The sequence below is a fragment of the Pithys albifrons genome, chromosome 10 (genome assembly GCF_047495875.1).
Source record: "Pithys albifrons albifrons isolate INPA30051 chromosome 10, PitAlb_v1, whole genome shotgun sequence".
NCBI classification, from domain to species: Eukaryota; Metazoa; Chordata; class Aves; order Passeriformes; family Thamnophilidae; genus Pithys; species Pithys albifrons.
This window is the reverse complement of record NC_092467.1, coordinates 20,014,964-20,040,710: the sequence shown is the minus strand read 5'-3', so window position 1 is coordinate 20,040,710 and position 25,747 is coordinate 20,014,964. Positions and strand designations below refer to the sequence as shown.

Sequence of the window (25,747 nt, the reverse complement as noted above, 5' to 3'; positions counted from 1 at the left end):
GATGTGATTCTCTGCTTTCATTTCTGACCAGTTTACAATGAGACATAGGAAAAGTAAATACGCTGTCTGATCTGAATAAAATAGATATATTGTTCTCTCAGCCCTGCTCCTCTTCTGCTTACCCTAATCTTGCTTTTCTGGGAAGCCGACCTGAGATTGAGAAATTGCTGAGTACATTTTGCCCATCTCATGTAAAAAACAAGTAACTTTTCTGGATGCTACCTGTGAAAATAGGTTTTTGTTTATACTCATAAAGAGTCATATTAATTTTGTCCATTCTTGGTTATTTCTAGTACAAAGATGGAGTGCACGAATTGCTCCTCACTGTCATCACCTGGGTGGGAATTGTCATCTCTCTTGTTTGCCTGGCCATCTGCATCTTCACATTCTGTTTTTTCCGTGGCCTGCAAAGTGATCGTAACACTATTCACAAGAACCTTTGTATCAACCTATTCATTGCTGAATTCATTTTCCTAATAGGCATCGATAAGACAGAGTACAAGGTAAGTTTTCTCTGTGTGTACTGATCTTGTTCTCTGAAATGACTGTTTGAAATGGATTTGAATTAAAACATGACAACACTGACAAGGTTTCAGCATTCTGACACAGCAAGGCTGAAATAAAAGCTCAGTGTGAAAATTAGATAGACATATTCATAAATAGTATTTACATCCATCCAAAATATGCTTTTCATTTTCATTTGAGAAACACTGACTATTAACGAAGCAGGTGGTTAGAATTTTGAAAGAGGAGATGAAATTGAATGTTGTCGTATTAGGAGCATATATGTTTTCTCCATCTATTCATATGTCTTAACAGCTATTTGCTACTTTTATATATATATGTCAAAGAGTGTTTTCTATATATTTACACATTTTTTATGCTGCACATTCATGCAGGTATTTTGGCAGTACTGGTTAAATTAATTCTGAATTGATTGATTGGGTTGAAATTTACTGATTCTGTATAGTTTCATCCAGAATTTGGCCAATGGGGAGAGACAGTAGAAATTTCCAAATTATAGCAGATAAAAATCAGGGGGCAGACAGTTCATAATTTTAAATAAGCATTATCACTTCATGCATCTAGAACCAACTGTTCATGTCTAAGATTATCTCAACTGCAAGTCCTAGAACCATATCAGTTTCAAAATTAAAGAGTTCCTTATAGAACTGAAAAGTCCGCTGCGTAATTGATGACCAGAGGATGAGAGTGCCATTTCCTTATTTTCATTCACACTGTTCAGCTAATTTACTTATTGTAGCTTCTGAACACATATTTTCAAATGTTCAGTGTATCTTTGCAGGTAGGGAAATTTCTCCTGAATTTGTGAAAGATTCCTAATAGAAGTATGTGCTGTTCTATTGCACACTTTTTAATTGGAGAGGTAATGGTATGAAGGTTTTGTGGTTTATATTTCCATCTCTCTCTTTCTTTGCAGATTGCATGTCCGATATTTGCAGGTCTCTTACACTTTTTCTTCCTGGCAGCCTTTGCCTGGATGTGTCTAGAAGGAGTGCAGCTTTATCTAATGTTAGTAGAAGTATTTGAAAGTGAATATTCTAGAAAGAAGTACTATTATGTTGCTGGCTACCTCTTCCCTGCTACAGTAGTTGGTGTCTCAGCAGCTATTGACTATAAGAGCTACGGAACAGAGAAAGCGTAAGTAATTGCAAGTGACCTGAGTGTTTTTCAAGTGAATAATTTTTTAAAGCCTATTAACTGTCAGAGGGTCCCTGACAGACTAAAATACCATCTGAAAGCTTTATTGGTAAGAGAATGGCAATGCTGTGCACAAATTACAATCAAGTCTTTTGTAATTCTCTAGGTTCAGGGGATTTGTACTCTAGAGAGACCAATTCTAAATTACGGTCTTTCTTTTAACACAAAAGATTGACCTGAAACAAATTGAAAAAGTAAATAACTTTTTGTCCTCAAATGTATATTAAGTAAAATTTCTCAACTTAAAGTATTTGACAAGCCTAACCACCCAGTTTTAAGCTAATGCTCCATTAGATCTCTGTGTTCAGCTGCCCCTTTAACTAGCTCTCATCCTGAATTGTGACAGTACAATATTTCAACCCATATGTTTTATTTTGATAATATTTTATCAGGCAAGTAGAGTGGGATTAACATTAGCCACTGCCTTTTATTTACAAAAATACAGATATATATAGGAAGTGACAGAAGGTAGACAGAAAACATTTCTGAGGATTTGAGTTGCTGGAGGCATGAATTTGCCTTTCAGTAGTGTTTATTTTGTCCTTTGATGAAATTAGTTACAGAATGGGAAGATACTGTTGACTACAAGGAAGCTGCTTGATTTTGCTACTGATGAAAGACAAATAAGAGCAATTCAGTAGGGAACTGGGCTGTAAGAAAAATGAATTGCTAAGTGAAGTTGGCCCTAATAGGTTTACACGTCATTTAGTCTGGTATTTTATGTATTCCTTCTCTACTGCCCAACTCCCAGATGGAGCATTTTATTTATATCATATTGTTTTTCAGAAAACCATGGCATTTGAACATTTTCTGTCTCATATTCCTCAGGAGTGAGCACTTCAAATACAATATAAAGTTAAAACCAGATTTCGAAGATTACATGGGAAGCCTGTAAAAATTATTTACTGATGTGTGTTTCATTAGTCCATGATAGCACCTGTCACCAAACCTTTTAACTGAAAGTAGAGTGAGCTCATTTTGGTTTGTTTCTCCTTATACATTAGCTATTTTTGATGATACAGTTTCAGGTTCAGTAGTGTTATTATACAGGGCTCATTAGAAGAGTTTCAGGTTAAAAATTGTCTATGGACTAAGTGGTAGTGTGCAATGTTTATCATTGTTGGCAAAATATTAGTTTAAGAAGAAATTTTGCACTTTGCATTTCTGGACTGAGGTGCTAATGCAGCTGTTCGCTTTTCATTCTCTTTTTTCCATAATAGTTGCTGGCTCCATGTAGATAACTATTTTATCTGGAGTTTCATTGGACCTGTTACCTTCATTATTCTGGTAAGAACTTTGTTTCTTTCTTTTCCTTTTAGATTGCCTCACAGCAAAGTTAAAAAGATGTAGTAACATCAGTCAATACCATCATTATTCACAAGACATTTCATAAAAATACTTATAAACTATTTGTAATGCGACCAGTAGTGATAAATATTTAGAAATTTTTAGAGGGTGCTGAACAAATGATTAATTGTTGAAGCTGTGGTGGTGCTTCAGCATAGCCTTTTTTTTCCTAATGGCTGGAACTCTGAAGGTCATATTGATATGTGTAGTCATACGAAACATCAATGAAGTACTAAAAAGGTTTTTTTTTTAAAAGGAACCATTCTTATTGCTTTCAATTGAGTCACTACTATGCACATTCCAGAATTTAACTGCTAATTATCTGACATAATTATCTCAAAAGGATATTCTAACACATTGGATAATTAAATAAATCTTATATTCCATTACACTTACACAGTATTTTTATGTGTATTTGCACAGGCATTTGAACATTTTTCCCTGACTACTTCTGTATTTGTGCTACATGTAGTGTATGTCAGACATACAAGTTCATCTGTTTTAGTATAAACAATAGACTGTTACATAACGAGTGGAAAGCATATGCACATTCATTTGCGTAAAGCCCCTGTGTGTGTGCACATCCATCTGTACGACCACAGCTTTGTGCCCGTGTCCATTTAAGACAGAATGTTGCATCCATACATCAATTACTCATTGTCTGAGCACTTTCAGGTAAAAAGCATGTAGTCATGTGTCAACCCAGTGAAAAAACTTCGCCCATTTATTTCAGACTAGTAATACCAGCACTACACAATGTGTAGGAATTTGTGGGGAAAGTGAAAGCAAGATGTGCATTTTGACTGACCTTGTTTCTCTCTGCTAGTTCTGTATCTTTAAACCCTGGCTATACTTGGGAAATACTGTGGAAAGCTGGTGCTGGGGACATAGCCTATGTACACAGAGAGCTTTTCGCATAATTGGTGACAGTTTGGAAGGATGAAGTAATTTATTTTCATGCTTTTGAAAGGTTAAATAATTGCATGTTCTCCAGCCCTTACACAGCAGTAGAGTTGTGAAATGTTAACAGAGTTTCAGTTCCCTTGAATTTCCAAATTCAGGAATATTTTGTTGTTAGTTTTTCAGCCTGAAGCATGTGCGTCAGGCATAATTATGAAATTTCTGGCTTTTATAGAACTATGTGCCAGACATACTACTTCAGCACTTTTGGTATTTTATATTACTTCTCATGTAAAAGTAAACTGATACTTGGATCATGGAAATTTCTGTTAAAAATATGCTTGGCCAATGTTTTGTAGGTACTTTATTCCTTCCTGGTATCTTCAATATTGATACATGCTTATTTATGCTTAGGTTGGGTTTGCTCTCTGTTTATATCAAAAACTATTTCAGTTGTTGAGCAGTCACTCATGGTCATACATGCCAAAACTTACGTGTGTATGAGTTGAAGTAGAAAAATTACATGGTTTGTAAGATTTAACTATAGGCCATAATAATTGTACACAGAGTTTAGTCTAAATACATTCAAATTAAATCATGTCTCAGAATGAATGGGGATTCTTATTTTAATTAAACCTCCAACTGCAATTGTAAGATAGACTTAGCATTTTCAATATGATAGAAAATGTTTTTCAACACTAAGTTGTTTCTTGAAGTTGTTGTAATTATTGCTAGAAAATTGTGCTGAGTTTCATGCCACAATAGTTCAGTCACCTCAAGTCTGATTGTGTGGTGATAATCTTGCTTTTTGTGTCTAGCTCCTTATTTTATTGTTACTGGAAGTATTTTGCTAAGTCACCTCTATTTTTTTCCCCTGCTCTAAAATAACATTTCACATGGGAAGCTTTGGGCTTTGCTCACGGCTTTTTCACTTCCTCATAACCAGGTCAGAGTGAGAATAGAGGTGAAGGACATTTAATCATATTGACCATGTACAGACATAGTTCACTATTATTTACTGGCCATGACATTATTATCCTCCAGCAAATCATTTAGACTGAGACGCAAAAGGCCTTTGGGAGCAGTATTCCCAACTTCAAAAATATGAAACAGCAGGTAGCAATCACAGCACAGTTCCTAGGAGTAATTCTTCTCTAGCAATTGCTTTGCCCTCTAATCGTCCCAACTGAGAAAGCAAGAGAGACCAGAGGAAGAAGTGTGAGAAGTGTAATGGCTGAAAAATAATATGTCATGTGCAGTGTAACTGAAGATCTATATTTGTAGTGTAGCTTACTTAGTGTCAGTAGCATGAATTTCACCTTGGTAAGCTTTTTAACATGTTACTCAAATCACTTTTATGTTTCTCAGTTTAATAGTACTGTCAATGCACGTAAAGTCCTTTTTGACAGTATTGCTTTCTAGTTCAATTTACAGATTTTTTCTTTGAGTTTATAAGAATTTGTACTTGTATCTGAGTACACTTTTGCACTAAATGAGGATGGGAGGTATGAGAGGGAAGTATGAAGTTCCTCAGTATATCTTCTGGGGAACTTTCAACTTTACTATTTCCATAGCCTGTCATGCCTTTGGGCACGAGGGTTATTATATCGATGAGAAAAGAGCATGTAAGTAATGAGCGGTGGGAAACCATTAGTATGCCTGAAATGGTTTAATGAAAGCTTGGATCATGATACGTCAGGAGCTGTTCTTATCATTTGGACAGCTCCATCTGCATCTTTAATAATTAATTCAGTTCAGTAAGAGTTCAGTGTGCACACTCATTTAGAAGCCTTCAGAGAGCACCTCTCTCGCTGCCAGTCCCAGAGAGAAATAGGCTTCTGCATGGCTAAGAGCAAAGATCTGGAGATACAAGAGCAGTTTTAGAGCTGCATTTGCCAGGTAACAAAAGCTCCGGGGAGTTAAAAAAGGGTCAGAACATGTGGAGTTCAGCTAGGTTATTTCAGAGTGGTGTTTCTGTTCTTCTGTCTTATCGTATCCATGTCAGCACTGCAGGCTGTGTGGAATGAATTTTAAGCCGCTAAGCTCAGGTGGACGTGATTCCATTGAGCAGGTTCATGGCTATAAAACAAACAGTGCACTTCTGTAATCTCTGGTCAGAAGAGCCTGAGTAATTTCAGTGCTATGTAGATTAATATTCATTCATACCCAAGGCATGGGTGGTGTTGGTTTGACTTAATTTAGCCAAAACTGTTGCAGTTTGCTTCTCACAGATGGAGCCAACATAGTCTACCAGTGGTTGCATAAGCAAAAAATTACTAAGATGTCCCATTTCATTAACATAGGAAATACTAAGTATTTTCACTCAGGTTGAAGTATTACTTACCAAAGTCAGGGATGTACAAAGGCACACATAACCTCGCTCCACATATGAAAATGGACTGTATTTCTATTACTCACTGGGGGAGATTTAGCATAATTATTGCAAAATCTAGCTTTATTTCAGGACTAATGCATTGTACCTGCAACTAATACCAATCCATTAGTCTTTGGTGCAGATTATTACAGCCACTTTGTAACAAAGTTAATTTGGCTTGGAGACACTCCCTCTCTCAAAATTACACAGATTTTAGAGGCCAGAAAGACAAATTTCCTACTTATACCATCTTTCATGTTCAGTACCTTCTGATTTCCAAATGAGGAATGGCCATGTGTGTGTTGGCTTTGAAAGAAGCATGATCTTCCAGGATGCTGTGTTTAATTATTACCATGAAAGTTCTTCAAATTTTATATTTTAAAGTAGTCATTTTTCATTTTTTAATGTATATCAATTGTTTTTCACTTCATCTATCCAATTATAGTTGTCATACTATGAGATAAGCAGGAACTGGTATATTAGAACATGCTCTAATTTTTTTTTCCACATAGCTCTAAAATCAGGATCTAGATTAAGTTAGTTCTCTATGTAATGCAGTATCCCGTCTCTTCCGGTAGATATATTTTAGAAATTAGAGCCAAATCAAGTATAATGTTTTAAGAGATCTCACATTATAGCTCCACCTACTGCAACTGTGTGGTCTGCCACTCTTTGGTATCACAGCAGATTCTTTAAATCCACACCTCATGTCTGACCAGCCTTTAAACTTCTTATTTTTAGCCTTTGAAAGAGTGTTGGTCTGATTTTCAGAAGTGCAGTGTGAAAGCAATTTTACAGACCTTATTAAGAGTAGAGTTTTACAACTGTTTGAGATTTATACATTGTGCCTCTGTGGGTGTGTGTGCACAATGTATTTATATTTTTTTATTATCATTGAAGAAGAGGAGTGCTTTTCAGTTGCAGATTTTGGCTCATCTGGGATGGATGCAGCAGAATTGTCAGGATGAGGTCCAGCCAGTCACTAGCCATTATGTTATATGAAGTGATGAGGAAGTCATCATTGTCAGGGGCCAAATTTTTCTCTAACAAGGTTGCTCTCAAAAGACCATCTTGCCATTCACATGGGTCTTTGTGAGACCTCAGAGTACTGCATGCTCATGGTGAATATTCTTAAAGGAAGGTGTCCTATTCAGATCACCTGTCAGTTTTGGAAAACATCTACAGATTCATTTGCTTAGATCAGTAACAGTTCAGTCCTCACAGTCATGAAACAGTTCAGGTTGAAAGGGGCTTCAGATCAGTGGTCGAGCCTTCTGTTCACAACAAGCTCAGTTCTGAGCTAAAAAGCTTTGAATACAAAACTCTTAACGGTGTTTTCTTCTCTCACCAAGAAAAGTAATTCAACTATTCTTTCTAGAAGCAATTATTTTCCAGCAAATTCCCTTCCCTCACTGTTTAGTGTCTTTTGTAAAAAAAACACAAAAAATTAAAAAATGGCGGAATGCCCAAAAGTATTTAACTCATGAGTTCCTCGAAAAGAATAAATTCGTAGATGAAAAGCAGTAAGGGAGCCAAAAGCAAATCTATAGAAAGGTTCAGTTACAATATCTGTAAGCCGGCAAAATAGATTTTTTATAATGATATAATGTGTAACAGAGATGCCAGCATGTTTGAACAAGTGGCAGACCATGGTCTTTTGACTGTTGAAACTGAAAACTATGCAATATTTCACAGTGATGAAGAAACAAGTATCATATGCTCTGTTGTCATAGTTACTTCATCTTCAAAATACAGTATTTTTCCTTTTTACTTGGAAGGACTTTCTCAGCTACTGTGATATAGCATTATTATTTCTGTGGGCTGCTTTTGTGGGTTTGTATCTGAATTAGAATTAAAGTGTCTCCTAAGAAGCTGCTATCTACAGTTATTCCCTAGTGCAGCAAGCGTATATACACAGACAGAGCTGAAAAGCCTGTCTGGAGCTTGGCGCAAGCTCTGGAGTAGGGCCATGTCTCCTTACATGCCACCAAAGGAACTTCAGTAGGTAAATACAAGCTTTTATTTTTCATATGTCAAACCAGCACTTCAGTTGTACAAAGAATCAGAGGATAAAACCCCCTCATTTCATAAGGCAGTCATTTATGGGCTAAGCCATATCTATGAGTTTTTGATCCAAGAATGATGTTGCTAGTGTGGCTCGGCTTCGCGAACGAAGATTTGGGAAGGGCTGTCCCCACGTGGGTGTGCCCTTCCAGCCTGCGCAGTGGATTTTAGGTGAGGCTCAGCGTGCACAGAACTGGCCCCACCGTTTAAGTTCTGAGGTTCATCTGCCACGGCCAAGCGAGCTTGAACGGTGACAGTGAAGTCCTCAGGACTAGAACCTACAGCACCCGGCATTTCCCAGGAGGTCTCCCATCCAAGTACTAATCCGGGGCTGACCCTGCTTAGCTTCCGAGATCTGATGGGATCGGGTGTCAGGGAGGCATTTAACTGCCTGATGTTGCTAGTACAATACAGGATACTCCAGGGTAGCTACTTAGGCAAGGATTAGCTCCCAGCTGTGCTGTAAATACTATTTGAAACTGGATTGTGCACTCATGGATGCATAGGTTGCAGCCGAAGTTGATTTACATGTTAGAATTGGCATGGGGCATGTGTCTTAGCTCTTAATCTGTTTGTTTTCACAAAAAAACAAATTGAAATTGCTTTTTTTAAGCAGGCGGGAGAAGTTCATGCTTTATCCACTACCAAATGTGCAAGAAACTTTTTCAAATACCAAAGAATAAAGTCTGCCTGCAAAGGCATGGAACTGAGGGTCAGGTCAGGCACAGGGCCCCTGTGCTGTATGGCGCAAAGGCCAGAGAGAGAGAAGCAACTCATTTTCTCACCCAAGAAACTTACACCATACGGTGGAAACCTGGATAAGAGGAAGAGATCACAATGATATAATGAAGTGGTATTTCTTATTTGTAAGTTAGACATTACTTATAGGAATCATGAAGGGTAATCATCAAGATCATGAATTACTGACACTTAGATTTTACAGCAATGGAAATATGCTTGCCTTACACTATGTATGTACATCAGCTTAAAGGTCAAGTATTTTCAGTCAGTTCTTGAAACACAAACTGCAACCAATCATAAAAGCTTATTTTTGTTACTTCTATCACATATATTTTTTCTATTAATCTCAAGATACGATTATAAAAGTCTTTGACTTTCAACGAGGACTCGCAAGGTCAAAGGCTACCAGACTGTTCTGGTGTTGAGAACTGCATTATAGTTCATGCTGTCCATTCTGATTCTGAGACAGCAGCAGGAGTGATAACTTGATTGCACTTAGAACTAGGAATTATTTCTATAATACGTGTTCTTATTAACAGACTGATCAGAGCCTTCAAAATACTCCTCTTTTCACGATCTTCAAGACCAGCTCTTTATTAGGATTCGAGTGGTATTTCTGACCATTAAGGCACAACTGTAGGAACACATTTTGGCATGAACTGGTATCCCCAGTGTGACAAAACCTGAGGATTTTGAAGCTGTCTCAAAGCAAAGGCTGTCCAGACTGGATATGATCATTCTCAATCAGTAACCGGTTGCAGATTTATATGGAAGATCATAAAAATGGAGTTATAATCTGTCTAATATATGTGTTACAAGGATTTCCAAGCATATTCTCCTTCTTCTCTTAGCTTTTGGTTCAGCCACTTCTTAGGCACATTGTACTAGTACATAAGCATGCGTGCCTTCTCCCTGAAAGGATATAGCTCTTACTGGTTTCAAAGATACAGTTTTGTTTTAATTGTCTACATGATATAGGACAGCACAAACTAAGTACTCAAATAAACTTGATACCACTCTTCGGCCCATATTCTGAAACCATCCTTGTATTTGGCTTGCCTATGCTCTTCACAGGCTTTGAAATCAATAGGAGAAAGGTACCTAGTAACTTTGATATCTGTGATTTTGTTTCAAAATAGGAAAACTATAAAAAATTTCCTTTGGTATCTTCCCTGATGTTATCTGCCTGAATGACACAACAAGAATAAGACACCATAGTCCTTCAAGTGGCATACAGTCACTTTGACAAAATCCAGACTACAAAGGGAAAGAGGGCAGTAGGAGGATGCACCACCAGCATATATGTCTGTGCCACTGTTAAGTCTGATGCATTCGATACATCTTTGTGTTTTTCTTTTTCTTCAGTTACATTTAGACTTTTTTCAAGACCGCAGTAGATTTTCTGAGTACAAAAGGGAATAAAATTAAAAAAAAAGGAGAATCCAGCAAAGGTGAAAAACATTTCAAAAGCAGGATGGAGTGATAAAAAGACAACCAGTACAGCACAGGAAAGGGGTAACCATAGTCCTCGAAGGAGGTCAGTGAGATGGGGAACAGGGCCAGAGGGGACAGGCAGAGGTGAGCACAACATGCTGGAAGACTGATGGTGGCAAGTGCCAGATATGAGCTAAATATGGTTGTTCATGATGGTGCGGTGAATTTGGAAAATTAAGCGAAACAAAGACTTCTAACATTTTTTCCCCCTCATGTATATTTGCAATCAACTTTTACAGATTATCTGATGTAACAGTTATCAACTTTCACTACTTATTTGAAAATAAACTACAGGGGTTTTGTTTAGCCTGTAGCATCATCGTTATTCAACCTATTACTCAAAGTAGTTTAATTTCACTCTTATCTGTTTTGACAGCTGAATCTTATCTTCCTGGTGATCACATTGTGCAAAATGGTGAAGCACTCAAACACTTTGAAACCAGATTCTAGCAGGTTGGAAAACATTAAGTAAGTGCTTTGTGTTCAAGTATGAGAACTATGATTATTTTCTGATTGCTGAACTGATTGAAAGCTACTCTCCATTAGGAGCACATGCCATTGTCTCCCAGCAACTGCAGATGTCAATTAGAAGCAAACAGAGCCAATCCTGCTTTCGTCACTTGTTGCTGTAATGTCACAAACGCTGGTCAAAATTAGATAATTTCAGCCTGGAACTAGCGCCAAGAAACTGTTTCACGGAAATGCCACAGCACTGTAGTAATTTCATTTGCATTTAAAATGCAGTTCAAAAATTATGTTCCTGTTTGCATGGCTGATATGATTATATTAAGTTTGTTTTGTTAAATGACTTTTTGATTTAGGGATTCTGAGCAGTTTCTACTTGTAATCCTGTTCTCCCAAGAGAATTGACTCTATTATTATTGTTAACTTGAAGATTATCTGCTGTTTTCATGCTAATTTAACAAATGTTTACTTTATCCTGGTGCTGCAGAGTAATATAAGTTTTATATAACTAACAGGGTTTTGCAGCTTTTGCTTTTTTAGATAGTTTTTTTACTGTATTCTATATAGCTTTATATTGTATTGAAGGTTTTTGTTACCAGCACTGAAGGGATGGTGCAACTTTCTAACACTGAGGGTTGGATGTGAAAGGCTCTTACAGATAATGCTTTGAATGTTGAAAATGGTGAAGGGAGATTTCCAGTAAGGCTAACATTGTGAACTAGATGTTCTAGATAGGTCAGTAGCAGCTTCATTGCATGGTGCATGATGAGAGAGAGAGAGCTAATCTTTAGCATCTCTCTCTTTTCTTCCTTTTCCTCTTTCTGTCTTCTCATCCACACCAGTAATTACCGTGTTTGTGATGGCTACTATAATACGGACTTACCTGGGTAAGATAGAACCCTACATTAACAAATTTTTAGCATGATTTTTAACTTTACAAACTCGGTCATATTGTGGATTTCCCTTAATTTTAATTAACTATTTTTGAGATACCTGATTTGCTAAAGACTTTTTAACTATTATATGCCTTTATAATTTTAAATCGCTTGCATCTGCATTTTGAATTTCCTAATTTTGACTAATTTTTATAGACAATTAAAAATGCTCTTATTAATTTCTGTTTCAATTCTGTCTAATAATTTTGTTTCTCTTTTCTGCTTATAATGCTTTCTAGCTATGAAGATAATAAGCCATTTATCAAGTAAGATCATTAGTTAGATGTGGAATTCACTGACTAAATTCCCTTTCCCTTTCATTCTGTGCCGTTTGCTACAATTCCTTTTCCTTAACCTATTCATGATGGAATCTTTTTTAGATTATTCTGTAAAGCAATATCCATATTTTTGTCGCATTTCAGCAGGGTTTCTTCATGCGGAAGTTAGATCATCTAGCTTTGGTTTAGCTGAGTTTATCGGAGCATTAAAGATTTGGGCTCTAGGCTTTTACCCTGCTGTTTAACCTTTGTGCATTTGTGTTACATTATTTGGTGTCATATGGCAGCACACTGTCTAAAATCTATGGTGTGATTAGTGGCTAAGCCAGATTTATCCATCTCTTTTCTAAAAGCAGATAAGGCAATGGAGTAGCTGGGGCTTGCACTATACTTCTGCATTTCAAAATAGTTTTGACATCCTATGCTGTTCTTGAGAAAGAAAAAGGTTATATCTACTCTTGCTGTTTTCACTGGAGACTAAGAATACTAAATGGAATTGTTCTTTCTTTAATAGATAAAAGGTTAAACCCAAGGAATTTTTACATTTGAATATGAAACTAGTAAAAGTCAACTGCAGGAACTGAAATGTTAATATTGGATTTGGCAATGTGCATTCTCATAAGTAATATTACTAAAATCAATTTTCTTTTACAGATCCTGGGTCCTGGGTGCATTTGCTCTCCTGTGTCTCCTTGGCCTAACTTGGTCTTTTGGTCTGCTGTTTATAAACGAGGGGACCGTTGTGATGACGTATCTCTTCACAGTATTTAATGCTTTCCAAGGAATGTTTATATTCATCTTTCATTGTGCCCTTCAAAAGAAAGTAAGTTACCAAAACCACAGATGTGTGTTCCCTAATTCCTTAGAAAGACCACATAAGTTCTTAAAAACGAGAGAAAAAAAATAGCAAAGAACTGGAGTATTTTGAAGTAATTTGGGGAGGGGACTAGGATTCCAAAACAGTTCTTGCTGTATTGTGCCTGTGGGAGTCATGTAGCTGCTCTGTGCCCCAGCCAGGTTTAACATGGATGCAGCATTTCCAACCTGGGCTTGAAAAGTTTTGAGGCTTTGTAAAGATTACTATAGCAAATTTACTGTTTAAACATTGATAATGTGGTACATATGAGTCTGGACTCACAGCCAAAAGTCTTTTATGCCCACATGAAACAAGTCCTGCCTTTGCTGCAGTGCTGCAAACAAAGGATCAGTTACAATACCAGCCTGTATCAGCCTGGAAACACTTCTTTTCTTAGATCAAGGCAGAGGACCCCTTGTGAGATCCCATTAAGCTGCCACATAAAGCTATGGGTAATAGGCAGGGACTGTACTATGTGCTTGTTCAATACAAAATTAAGTGAGATGTAAAATTTAATTCTATTATGAACTTCAACACACCCTAGAAAAAAATAGTCATTAATGTTAGACAGCTGCCAGCAGGAATACTGTTCTAAGAGGAAAAGAAGTCACCATGACTGCTGTTTTTCCAAGAGTTTTCCTCACCCAGAAATCCAAATAACATTGTGCTCTTAACTGGAAAAACTGGAATCCCTTGGCAAGAGCCTCCCTCGTGAGTGGGAAAAGCTAAACTAGTTCTGCTCCCCTTCGCTGGATGGGAGCAGAAGGGTCTGGAAGGAGCAGGTCTTCTGGAGAGAGAGAAAGCTTGCAAGGAAGAGAAGAGCAAACAGGAGAGAAGAAAAATGAAGGACACAGCTGTGGTGGGATTCTTTCTGGGTTCCCTGCACCCCTTCTCTTCCCCAGGGGATGGAGGCTGCTTCCAAGGTGCCTTACAGATGCTTTAATGAAAAGTGAGCAAAAAAAGCTGACAGCCTGTGTTAGAAGGCAAGAAAAATGAAAGTAATGAGAGTTGAGAGGAAGTGTAAACATCAAAAATCCCACCCAAACAAGATGAAATGCAGCATGTCCTACATTTGGAAAGATCCAATTTGCAATATTTAGATTCTAAATAGTTTTACCACTTTTGGGCTGGAGACCTAACAATTATTAACTCCTATTGTAAATAGCTCACCAGATACATAATTAACTGATATTTTTAAGATGGTTGAGACCATTGGATAAAGTATTGCTGTGTAAGTAAAAAAAATCATATTCTTGCATGTTCTCAACTATACGAGCTCTAACAGTATCAGCATCTCTAAATTTGGTGTAGACAATGGCATTCAAACAAGTTTTAGCAAAGATCTGATAGACAGAATTTTATCCAGATGAACATGGCACTCCTTTCATTTTGAGAGAACAAAAGCACACTTACAGAGAAGATGGAGCCTAAGAAAAGAAGATAGGGAAGAAAATGCAAACATTCTCAAAATGCAAATAATTTCTAGATTAGGGTTTCATATAATGTTTCCCTTTTTGTATTTGTGTTGGACTCAATAATCAAAAACAGATTCCTTTTTTATTTCTTTTTACATCTGTGCATTGTTTTTATATAAAGTGTAGTCAGCAAAAAGGAATATTAAAATACCAGTCAAGTGTGAAAAAGCATAACCTGGAGCAATAAGACTTATACCTGAAAGAATGTTAAAGCTGCCATTTAAGATTTTTAAGTGTCGCTGCCTTTGACTGGATATTGTCCTATCCTCTGTCTGCATAGCTAATGTAGTCTTTTTATTCTGTTATTACTAGTTGGTCACTAAATTGAACAGAGAAATAGAATTGTGGAAGTGAAAACTATTATGTTTCCAGTTCTGACGAGATGATAGTGCTGCTGCTTCCATCAGTTTCCAACAAGCTATAATTTAGAAATAATGACAGTGGAATGCGCAGTCCTGACAGATAATGTACATTCACTGCAATATAGGCATTAGGCAAAACCAGCCCTGGAGAGTGGTATTTGGGTAAAAATACAGTTTTGATTGCTATTGTCTCTACTTTGTGGTGGTTTGGAGCATTTAGTATCCATTAGTGTTCAGGAATGTATTTTCTTAGGTGTTATACCATCTAGTGAAGATATATATAGACCTATGTTTTTCAGACTACAGGGTTAAAAAATATAATTCTAAGTTGTTTCATTTCTGTTATCATTTTTTTATGTGTCTTTCGTGCTGATATAGATAGGGGTTGACTTAAAATATGTACCATATATTTTTATTAAAAGGTGAGTTATTGTGCCTACTTTGAAGGCACAAATTAATCAAATTTTATTCAACCTTGTGGTTTATAGAAACATCATAGTAGGTATTCCATGAGTAAACCTCCTGTAATTTTGAAAACAGGACATTATACGTCTAAATCTACACAATTATTTTTTTCATTTTCCTCTCTCTTCTCTTTGCATACACATAACTTTCTGTCCTATATATTCATAGGGTCAGGCAGAATTTCCAGATTAGTTGATATCCCAGTTTTAACAGGAACTCATGATTCTCACTGATGTAGAAGAGACGCTTAAATTCCCATGTATCTATTGGAAGATTTATGAATTTAGATTTATGCATCTATACAGATTTTATCCACTATGTCCTTTCACTGACGCTGTCATGCTGCTAAGATGTGCATGCACTCTCCTGTTACCTGAAACTAGCAGTCAGTGTAGAAGTCACCGAACATGGGAGAATTAACTGCTCTGTAAACTAATCCTGATTACTTTTATGGCAATTGTTAACACACCATAACAGAACTAAAGTTTTCAGCAGGTCACTGGAAACAGAAGGTGAATAAATGTAGGAATCATTAATTAGTTTGTACTGTCCCAAAGCAGGTGTGACCAGATGAAGCAGCAGCTGAGGGAGTTACACAAAGTATATGAAAATGCCTTCATAGTTGTTGCAGGCTTTGCACTCTTTAGTGGAAGGCATAACATAAGGGGCAGTACAGAGCAATGAAAAGACTGGTTACCTGAGCCGTCCTGGCCTGCTAGGATCAGAAGTTAGACCTTCTATGGTTTCTGCACCAAAAGCTCATATAAAAATTACTATTTTCAGCCAGTATCTAGTTCTGGTAAACTTAACTATATTAATCTACAGTATGAAGATGAAATGAAAATAATTCTATAACTAATTCAGTAATGATTATTATCTAAATGAAGGGTGTATACCTTGGAATTAATTGGTTCAAAAATCTTGGATAGCTGATAATACTGCTGCTGAGTAGGGGGAAATATGTGGTTTTGCTAACAGCCAACAATTTGACACATAAGAATTACCTATTTGCTTGAAGAGTCATTTCAGTGCAGAGTTCATGTGTTTTTGCCAGTGCAGATCTTTACCACTGTTCCTTGTGCTAAGCAATTTATTTTTTTTCCCTGTAGGTACGTAAGGAATATGGCAAATGCTTCCGACATTCCTACTGCTGTGGTGGACTACCAACTGAGAGTCCCCACAGTTCAGTGAAGGCATCAACAACGAGAACTAGTGCTCGCTATTCCTCTGGCACTCAGGTGACAAAGATTTTGACAGCATCTTTTAATTAAATTTATTTATAAAAAGCCTACTGAGATGTGTTTTAATCAGAAGGACTAATTGTCTTCTCATTATTGTCATTTAGATGGCAAATACATACTTCTCTATAGTAGCATTACTTCTTTTGAACATTTCCTTTTACTTTGGCCCAATAGAAGCACCTTATTTTTTCTTGTAATTAAGGGGTGGTTTATAGGAAGGTTTGCACCATGATGTTTCATCTAATTGAAGTTTAATAAATTAGAGTTTTAATTAAAAAAAGAAAGAAATTTCACTAGTGCTAAAAGAATGGATTACTTTAGGCCAAAATAAACATAAATAAATATACTAGATAAACAAAATAAATAGTCTACATAATAGCACATGTGTAGGAAAAATCTTTTTAAATTTACTATACTTTTATCTCACTGCTTTGTGTTAACAGAGTCGTATAAGGAGAATGTGGAATGACACTGTGAGAAAACAATCTGAATCATCTTTTATCTCAGGTGACATCAACAGCACTTCAACACTTAATCAAGGTCAGTCACTGGGAACATTTCAGTTTTAGAATCCTTAAATTTTATACAGATTTTATATCGCTTAGCACAGAAGAATTGAAAAGAATGTTTAAAAAAAACCTGGAACAAATGTTCTCTAAAAGCAGAGTTTTAAAGCTATCCACCAGCACTTTTTAAAATGGTGTTCCCTCAACTGGCCCCTGCTATAGAAGCTGAATATTTCCATTCATGGGAATGCATTTAAATAAGTTTCATCAATAATTTAGCTTAAAAGCAAGATCATAATTTTTAATCTTTTCTAACCTTTATAGGTTAAATTTGAAACAGAAATATGAGTGCAGTAACATTTTAATGCATATTTGACTGATTTTTAGGTGCAGAAATTTTCCCAGTGAAATCTAATTGATATAATTTCTATGCAAAAGATGTCTGTAAAGCATTTATCTTTTCTATTTCAAAGAGCATCATATCTGTCTCATGGGATAGAATCCAGATTTTCAGGCACGGAGAAGTCAAAAACTCAAAATTTCTTGACTCAAATAGACTTTGAAATCTGTAACCTCATTCTCATGTCCAGTTAGAAGACAAGTGTATTAATCCAGACAGCTTGTCCCTTCCTTTCTCCCCACCTCCCTGTGTTTTTTTAAGGCAGTTGGAACTAGCAGTGGAGAGAAGACTGCTCTGTGCAAGCCAGGTTCAAAGCCTATCCTTCCACACACGTCTGTAGGTGAAGAGCATGTAACCCTGGTCTCAGTGCAAACTGTTTCTGCTCAACTCAGAAAGTTTCAAACAGACAATTCAAGTTCTGGGTTTGATAGTAGGGACATGTACTTAACTCACATTCATTTTGGAAGTAAAACTTGTGGTATTTTCAAAGGAAAATATAGCAGAAAGCATGATTCTCATTTTGCTATTTGGCATGTAGAAAGTCAAAAAGACCTGTGTGTCCCACTGCTTCCCCTCCCCATTATGGATTGTGCATGTTCCTCTGGCAAAAGTCAAAATTAAGGAACTGCTCCTAAGTAGAAAATACATGTTTTTCGTGTCTGAGAAAGAAGTTAGTTCCCTTCCAGTGTCTTTTTAATATCCCATAAATACATGCTATAGGAAAGTTTAAGATCTCACTCTAATTTGATGTCTGTGACTCCTGAGGTTTGCTCTAACCATGCTTCACCCTTAGTTAATTAACAGTTGAACAGAGGTCTTGGAAGCTTTTCCCTGTTTCAAGTTCCGGTCTAAAGTCACTGGAGATGTTCTGCCATGATTAGAAAAACTGATTTCAACTTTTCTTAGTTATAATATTGTCACTATCTCAGTGATACATCCGTGTAAGCGTAGTTTAATACTTAATGACAGGTGTCATTTTCCCTTTAAAGTAAAAATCAAGCTTTTAAAGATGGCAAAAAAATTGAATTGAAATAATTGAATAGTTCTAACCAAGATGAAATATAATATATAAAAAACCCAAGCAAAATGTATTTCAGTTAGTATTTTTATTAAGAAGTACATTACAACTGAAAAAAGCTATCATAAAAGCTTTTTAGTTGATCAGTGATACAAACTTTCAAATATGATTAGCATAGTCAAACAATAATTCTCAGAATCATAGAAATTTCTGCTCATTTCTTCTACTAACTATCTATTCTACTACTAAGTAGAACAAAAGCATTAGTATTTGGCATCTACACTATCATTCCTTGCCAAATAAAAATACCCACACTATAAAAATATAGCTGTCTCTTCAGTTGTCCTTCAGTCTGTAGTACTCTGATCCTGCTGCGCAACACAATAGAAAAGAAAATGGAATTTTGCCTGATTGAAAAGTTCAAATTGATGTTTAAAACGCTGCATTTTTGCTATCATTATTCTCATCCATTTTTCTTATAGTAGCTAGAAATCAGAGATTTTTTATAATTTCTCAAAATACACTGGGGTTTTTTTCTAATTATTCCAAGGGTTATTTAAATGGTGTTGCATTAACATTTAAAATGAGTTTAAAAAAAATCTGTTCATGTACTGTTTTGCTTTGTCTTACATTGTTTGTAAACTGATTGTCTAGGGAAATTTGTCATTGCAGGAGTTCTTTTTTTAAGACCTGGCAGATAAATTTGCAGCATAAATGTCCCAGGAGAAAATGTGAACGCTCCGATTTCTTAGAGCAAATATTTTGCTTTCCCTTCAGCATGCATACTTTTGCATATACTAAGATATGCTTCTTGCAGTTTATCATCCACTGTCTGTTTGAAAACAGCAATTCCATTCTCCTATCTATGTGTTTTTAATAAAGTGAATAACAGCTCTGATCCTGTCATAAGAGGTTTTTCAATACTTTTCAGTTGGAGAAATTCAGTTTTCTCAGTTCTGGACAGAAGTGTTCTGTACAATCATTTTGAAGTTCTAGTAGCTTTATGCAGTACGTTGATCTCTACACATTTATTTGCTATTCTCCTGTAACAGTGATTGTGTATACGTTAGTAAATACCACATTCACTAGATGTTTACTTTAGGGATTTGGAGAGCACCTGTGAATTACTGGAATCTAACTGTATTTTCCTGCTCCCATTTCAAATACATAGCTAAAATATGTCCAGAAATTTTCTGCTGAATTACATTTGACAAGTTCTACATGATTCATGATGAATAGAAAATATTCTTTATTGAAACTGTCAGACTAAAATTAAAGAACTGACTTTTTTTCTGTTTCTTTTGCCTTAGGAATGACTGGCAATTACCTACTAACAAACCCTCTTCTTCGACCACACGGCACTAACAACCCCTATAACACATTGCTCGCTGAAACAGTTGTATGTAATGCCCCTCCAGCTCCTGTGTTTAACTCACCAGGTGTGCTTATACTTCCGGAATAAACTGCTTTTCTTGGCTTGTTCCAAATTCCTTCTTTTCCCTAGACAGAAACTCAAGTTGCAATACCCCAGCCATGCAGTCTGAATTGCTGTCAGTTCGAGAAATACAGTATTGCCAATGTCAGCTTGTAAAACTGCACTATATTATAGTAATGCCTTTGCCCTAACAGTATTTACCAATAATTATCCATGTCTTTAACACAGGTGGCATAAATCTTAATATACTATTACAGGACTGACACCACATGGTCTGAGAGCCCATCTTCAAGATATATATCATTTAGAGGTATCATGTCTACGCAATATAAGGTTGACTCTAAAGCTTGTTGAGAAAATCCTGCTTATGGAAGAGATTAAATACTAAAGCAGCACAAGGCATCTTGGCACCTTTGGATATCCCAGTGTAGAAAATTGTATCCAGCATCAAGCAGATCTAAACTATAGTATAGTGCAGCTTTATGGTAGATCATTTTCCTGTAGGAAAATCTTGAAATTAACAGTTAGAACAGTTTAGTTCTGTAGGAATAAAGTGTGTCATCACTTAACATTTTGTTGTTACATTATCTACTTACTTTTTTTAATGATGGTGCAACTCATCAGTAAATATCTTGCAGATACTGTTTGATGAGTCATAACATCACTTTAGTGTGACTGGAACGATAAATCTTTGAAAAAGAGCTCATAAAACCTTGTTTCCAGTTTTTATTTCAAGTTTCCTTTTTAACTGAACTGTAGTTTCTATTTTCATTCTCTTGTTTTCTTACTTTCCTTATGCTTTCCTCTAGCAACCTACAGAGAGACAAGTATGGGAGTAAAACTTAACTTTGCCTATCAAATGTAAATTTTTTCAGCATGATTTTTAATGGGCATAATTAAAACATAACTAGTGGTCATGAAGTAGACTCAGCGGGCAAGTGGTTCACAATTTGTAAATGAAATGTTTCCACATTCAAAAAGTACTTGCATACTGCTTTTTGGAAAATGATGTGAGGTCTGTAGCAAACCTTATTGATAACATAAGTTACACAATGCTGAAATAATTTGCTTTTTAAAACCAAAGCAGTGTCATGTCGAAATGCTTAACAATTTACTTATATTTTTCTATTCCTACAGTAATCTTGCTACAGGCTATGGAAAGATTTCAAATTAATTACCTGATTATGGGCGACAAAATTTGCCTCATCAAACCAATTTGAATTTATTCTAGCACACTTAACTCTGCAGTATATCATAGAAAACTCATTTTGGATTATCAGATATATTTTGATACCTGTTTAGCAGAGAAAAAGAAAGTTAAAATTACAGAACTAAATCACTTTCATGAAGAAAATTAATCCAGCATGTGGTCCATGTGTTGTCTATTTTTATAAATGCCATATGTTCTGTGCAGCTAAATTCTTTGCAAGGAGAATCTTGGAACATCCATGAAATTGCAAAACGACAAAGTTGTTTAATCAAAGCTTAAAGAGACCTTTCAAACAACCCTCACCACTGTTTAAATCAGTACACATGGAGAACACGTAACAATAACACAAATGCAAAATGACTTGCAAATTGTTCAGAATTTATTTGGAAATTATTACTCTATTTTTTAAAGTTGAAGACAAATACCATTTCATGAGAAAATGCAATTACTTTTTAATTGAAAACAATATTTCCAGAGAAGATTGAATTTTCTAGGATAAGCTGCAGTTTTAATTGGGAAAAAAAACCCAAAAAACACAAAATGGGAAAACATGCAATCTTTCTCAAAAGACTTTTCTCTTATACTCCTCCAAGCCTTGCATATTATGCAGCAGCCTCACAGTGGTCAGTCTCATTTCAGTAAAGTCACTTCATTCTTTCTTTATTTCCAGACATACCTGTAGATAAAGTGATTTTCTAGGAATGCTCTAACCATCTGACTTCATGGTTCAGACTGTTTAATTTAATTTCTTGCAAAGCTCTTTTATTTTTCCTTTTTCTTTGCTTGCGAAGCACTGTGCTGTCATAGTTTACATGTCTTTGTGTCTATAGGAAAACCTTTTCTTTATCAAGTTACCAAAAAAAAAAAAAAGCCAAAACCAAAAGCATAAAGACCTTAATCATCATAAGACTTCATTTTTCCCCCCTTAAACTCCTTTTTATGTTTTCAGCAGACTTACCCAATCTGTCATTCCTCCAACAGCTATGAGATATCAGCCATGGCTGATTTCCTCTTCCCATTCCACAACTAATATTTATTCTTTGGTTTAATTTCTGTGACCCATACTTACAGAAATTCCTAACATTTCTGCATTTGACTTCCATGCCCGTGGTTAACTGTGGGCCTAACTCTTAATTAACTATCCTGGTTCATTCAGTGCTGTCACTGTGACTGATGCAGACTGCAGGCAAACTTTGACCTTTAGGAGCCCGGGGCCATTGTTGGCAGACAGAATATTAGTGCAAAAAATTACATTAAGTGGGAAAAGAAAAGCTGTTATTGCTTAGTAATCTCATTTGCTGAACCCTTGCTCTGACTAAGTTGCTGAGAAGCTCAGTAATTCTTCATCATGTTACAATAAATCATTTTACTTTCTTTTATATATCAGCTACTCTTAGGCCAGATAGCCTGAGCAGACAGACATGATGTGAGTTGTCCAAAGTGAGTCATTCCACCTGCTGTCTATCGTGTTGTTGGATGGTGCTTGTGGGCCCTGGTCCCTGTAGTGTGAAAGATGGCTGTCCTTGTTTAACATAAATTCTTTGTATTTATCCATTTTTTTCATTCTTTTCTTTACTTCATCTCAAAAAAAACAACCAAACCAGGAAAAAATGTTAGAAATGTTGTTAAAAGTAGTTGCTTGCCAGTTATGTGGGTTTATGTTGTACATTTACCTTCAGTTATGTCTGTGATCTAATTCCTTTTTAATTTAGTGTCGTTTAGGACAAATTCTGTTAATTTTCTTTTTCTAAATCATGGTGGTGTACTTCAAAACATAGATGTTTACAAATGAATTGCTTTGCATTACATATGCAAGGGCATGGAGTGAACAGTTCCTTGTGGAAAAGTCACAGAATTGACACTAAATTAAGATATTAAAATTCCACTATTCCCCACAGGAAACACACATTACTATTTTTAGAATGCATCTTTCCTATAAGGTGTGCAACTGTTTACATTTGGGAATGTTCAATAACCTAACTTTTCTCAAGTTTTACTTCCAAGTACAACTTTGTCCTGAACTACATTAAAGAACTATGTTCAAAATTAAAAAAAAAAAAAGAAAAGTGATAAAAGCATATCAGGCAATAACCAGAGCTGTCCTTTTTCATTTCAGGACATTCACTGAACAATGCCAGGGATACAAGTGCCATGGATACTCTACCGCTAAATGGTAATTTCAACAACAGCTACTCATTGCGCAATGGAGACTATAACGACAGTGTGCAAGTTGTAGACTGTGGACTAAGCCTGAATGATACTGCTTTTGAGAAGATGATCATTTCAGAGTTAGTGCACAACAACCTGCGGGGCAGCAGCAAGAACCACAACCTGGAGCGCACGCTGCCCGCCAAGGCTGTGATCGGAGGGAGCAGTAGCGAAGATGACGCCATCGTGGCAGATGCCTCATCTTTGATGCACAGTGACACCCCCGGGCTGGAGCTCCACCACAAAGAGCTTGAGGCCCCACTCATTCCTCAGCGGACTCACTCCCTTCTGTACCAGCCCCAGAAGAAAGTGAAGACGGAGGGAACTGACAGTTATGTCTCACAGCTGACAGCCGAGGCCGACGACCACCTCCAGTCCCCCAACAGAGACTCCCTTTACACGAGCATGCCCAATCTCAGAGACTCTCCGTATCCAGAGAGCAGCCCCGATGTTGAAGAAGATCTCTCTCCCTCCAGGAGGAGTGAAAATGAGGACATTTACTACAAGAGCATGCCAAACCTAGGAGCTGGCCATCAGCTTCAGATGTACTATCAAATCAGCAGGGGTAATAGCGACGGCTATATAATTCCCATTAACAAGGAAGGATGTATTCCAGAAGGAGATGTTAGAGAAGGACAAATGCAACTAGTGACAAGCCTTTAATAGTGTAGCAAAGAAATATTAAAGGCCACGTTCAAGTATTAAAAAGACTTAATTTGCCCCTTGCAGGCTCCCTCATATCTGCTTGAAGAGACAATTCTGTTGACCCTGTGGTTCTCCAGTAATGGAGATGACTGGACCTTGCAGTTCTGTGAATTTTTATAAAACAAAAACTTTGTATATACACAGAGTATACTAAAATGAATTATTTGTTACAAAGAAAAGAAATACCAACAAGGTATTTGAGATATCTTCTGCTGCTGAATTTAACAAAATTGTGAAAAACAGAGAAATAAACACTTTCCAGCCATTTTACTGCAGCAGTTTGTGAACTAAATTTGTAAATATGGCTGCACCATTTTTTTTCCTAGGCCTACATTGTATTATATACAAGGCGTAGGCTTTAAAATCCTGTGGGACAAATTTACTGTACCTTATTATTCCTGACAAGACTTGCAAAAGCAGGAGAAATATTCTGCATCAGTTTGCAGTTCACTGCAAATCTTTTCCATTAGGGCAAAGATTGAATACATGTCTAACCACTAGCAATCAAGCCACAGGCCTTATTTCATATATTTCCTCAACTGTACAATGAACCGTTCTCATGAAAAAATGGCTAAAGAAATTCTATTTTGTTCTATTGCTAGGGTAAAATAAATACATTTGTGTCCAACTGAAATATAATTGTCATTAAAAATAATTTTAAAGAGTTTGAAGAAAATATTGTGAAAAGCTCTTGGTTGCACATATGTTATAAGCTGTTTTTCTTACACTGTTCATAGTACAATAGTATGTTTAAAATGCAAGTTCTACCCGTTTTCACTTATTTTTCACTGTAAACAGTGTTCTGCTTTGACAATTTAGTTTTTATTCTTAAGTTTTGAATTTTTCTTGCCAAAAAACCATCATTTGGGGAGAAAATTGTTTTAGAAGCCAATTATGCCAAGCCTTGCACAAATTTGGTATAGCTAACAAAGATTGTAACTCAATTCCCTGTTCATTCTTTAATCAGGGTTATCAGGGTTGGGTGGTAAGGGGTAAGGGGGACACTGGACACTCCTCACAAGCTTTCTCGTGAATAAAAGGTGCCTGTCCTTTAAAAAAAAAATAAAACATAACTATTACTCTTCCATATTCCTTCTGCCTATATTTAGTAATTAATTTATTTTATGATAAAAATTAATGAAATGTAAATTGTTTCAACAAAATTCTGCTTTTTTCATCCCTTTATGTAAACCTGTTAATAATGAGCCCATCACTAGTATCCAGTGTAAAGTTTAACACCTGTTTGACAGTAAATAAATGTGAATTTTTTTCCAAATAGGTAAAATGTGCATTATTATGTACAAAGCATAATTGGCATCAGCAGTCCTTCAAATATATCCTGCCTAGAATGGCTTCTTTACATTTCATGATTTAAGTGCTGAGAATAACAACAGGAACTGTCTATAGCTCTACAGAAGAGAGGTTATCTTTACTATCCTTTCGTCACAATTGAATAGGATCAAACTCAGACTTGGCAGGGTCATTAGGAAAATGTACTGTAATTTCATATATTTACATAACTTTTAAGTAGGCATCTGTTCTGAAA

The 25,747-nt window shown here is 36.2% G+C and overlaps 1 protein-coding gene and 1 pseudogene across 14 annotated transcripts in view; one reads left to right on the top strand and one right to left on the bottom strand.

Annotated features, from left to right (window-relative positions):
- The window catches only part of ADGRL2 (adhesion G protein-coupled receptor L2), a 157,577-nt gene extending 132,291 nt beyond the window's left edge, over positions 1-25,286 (top strand). For 3 of the 14 annotated variants that reach the window (XM_071565714.1, XM_071565713.1, XM_071565716.1), the window contains 11 exons: positions 294-503; positions 1,442-1,662; positions 2,943-3,009; positions 11,019-11,110; positions 11,950-11,994; positions 12,282-12,308; positions 12,975-13,143; positions 16,588-16,716; positions 17,163-17,259; positions 19,954-20,082; positions 23,405-25,286. In XM_071565714.1, the coding sequence (XP_071421815.1) occupies positions 294-503; positions 1,442-1,662; positions 2,943-3,009; positions 11,019-11,110; positions 11,950-11,994; positions 12,282-12,308; positions 12,975-13,143; positions 16,588-16,716; positions 17,163-17,259; positions 19,954-20,082; positions 23,405-24,159 (1,941 nt within the window). In that variant the 3' untranslated portion in view covers positions 24,160-25,286. The other 11 variants (XM_071565720.1, XM_071565727.1, XM_071565717.1 and 8 more) reach the window with 8 other exon arrangements.
- On the bottom strand, positions 8,683-8,802 carry LOC139676708 (5S ribosomal RNA; annotated as a pseudogene).
- Positions 25,287-25,747: the final 461 nt, after the last annotated feature.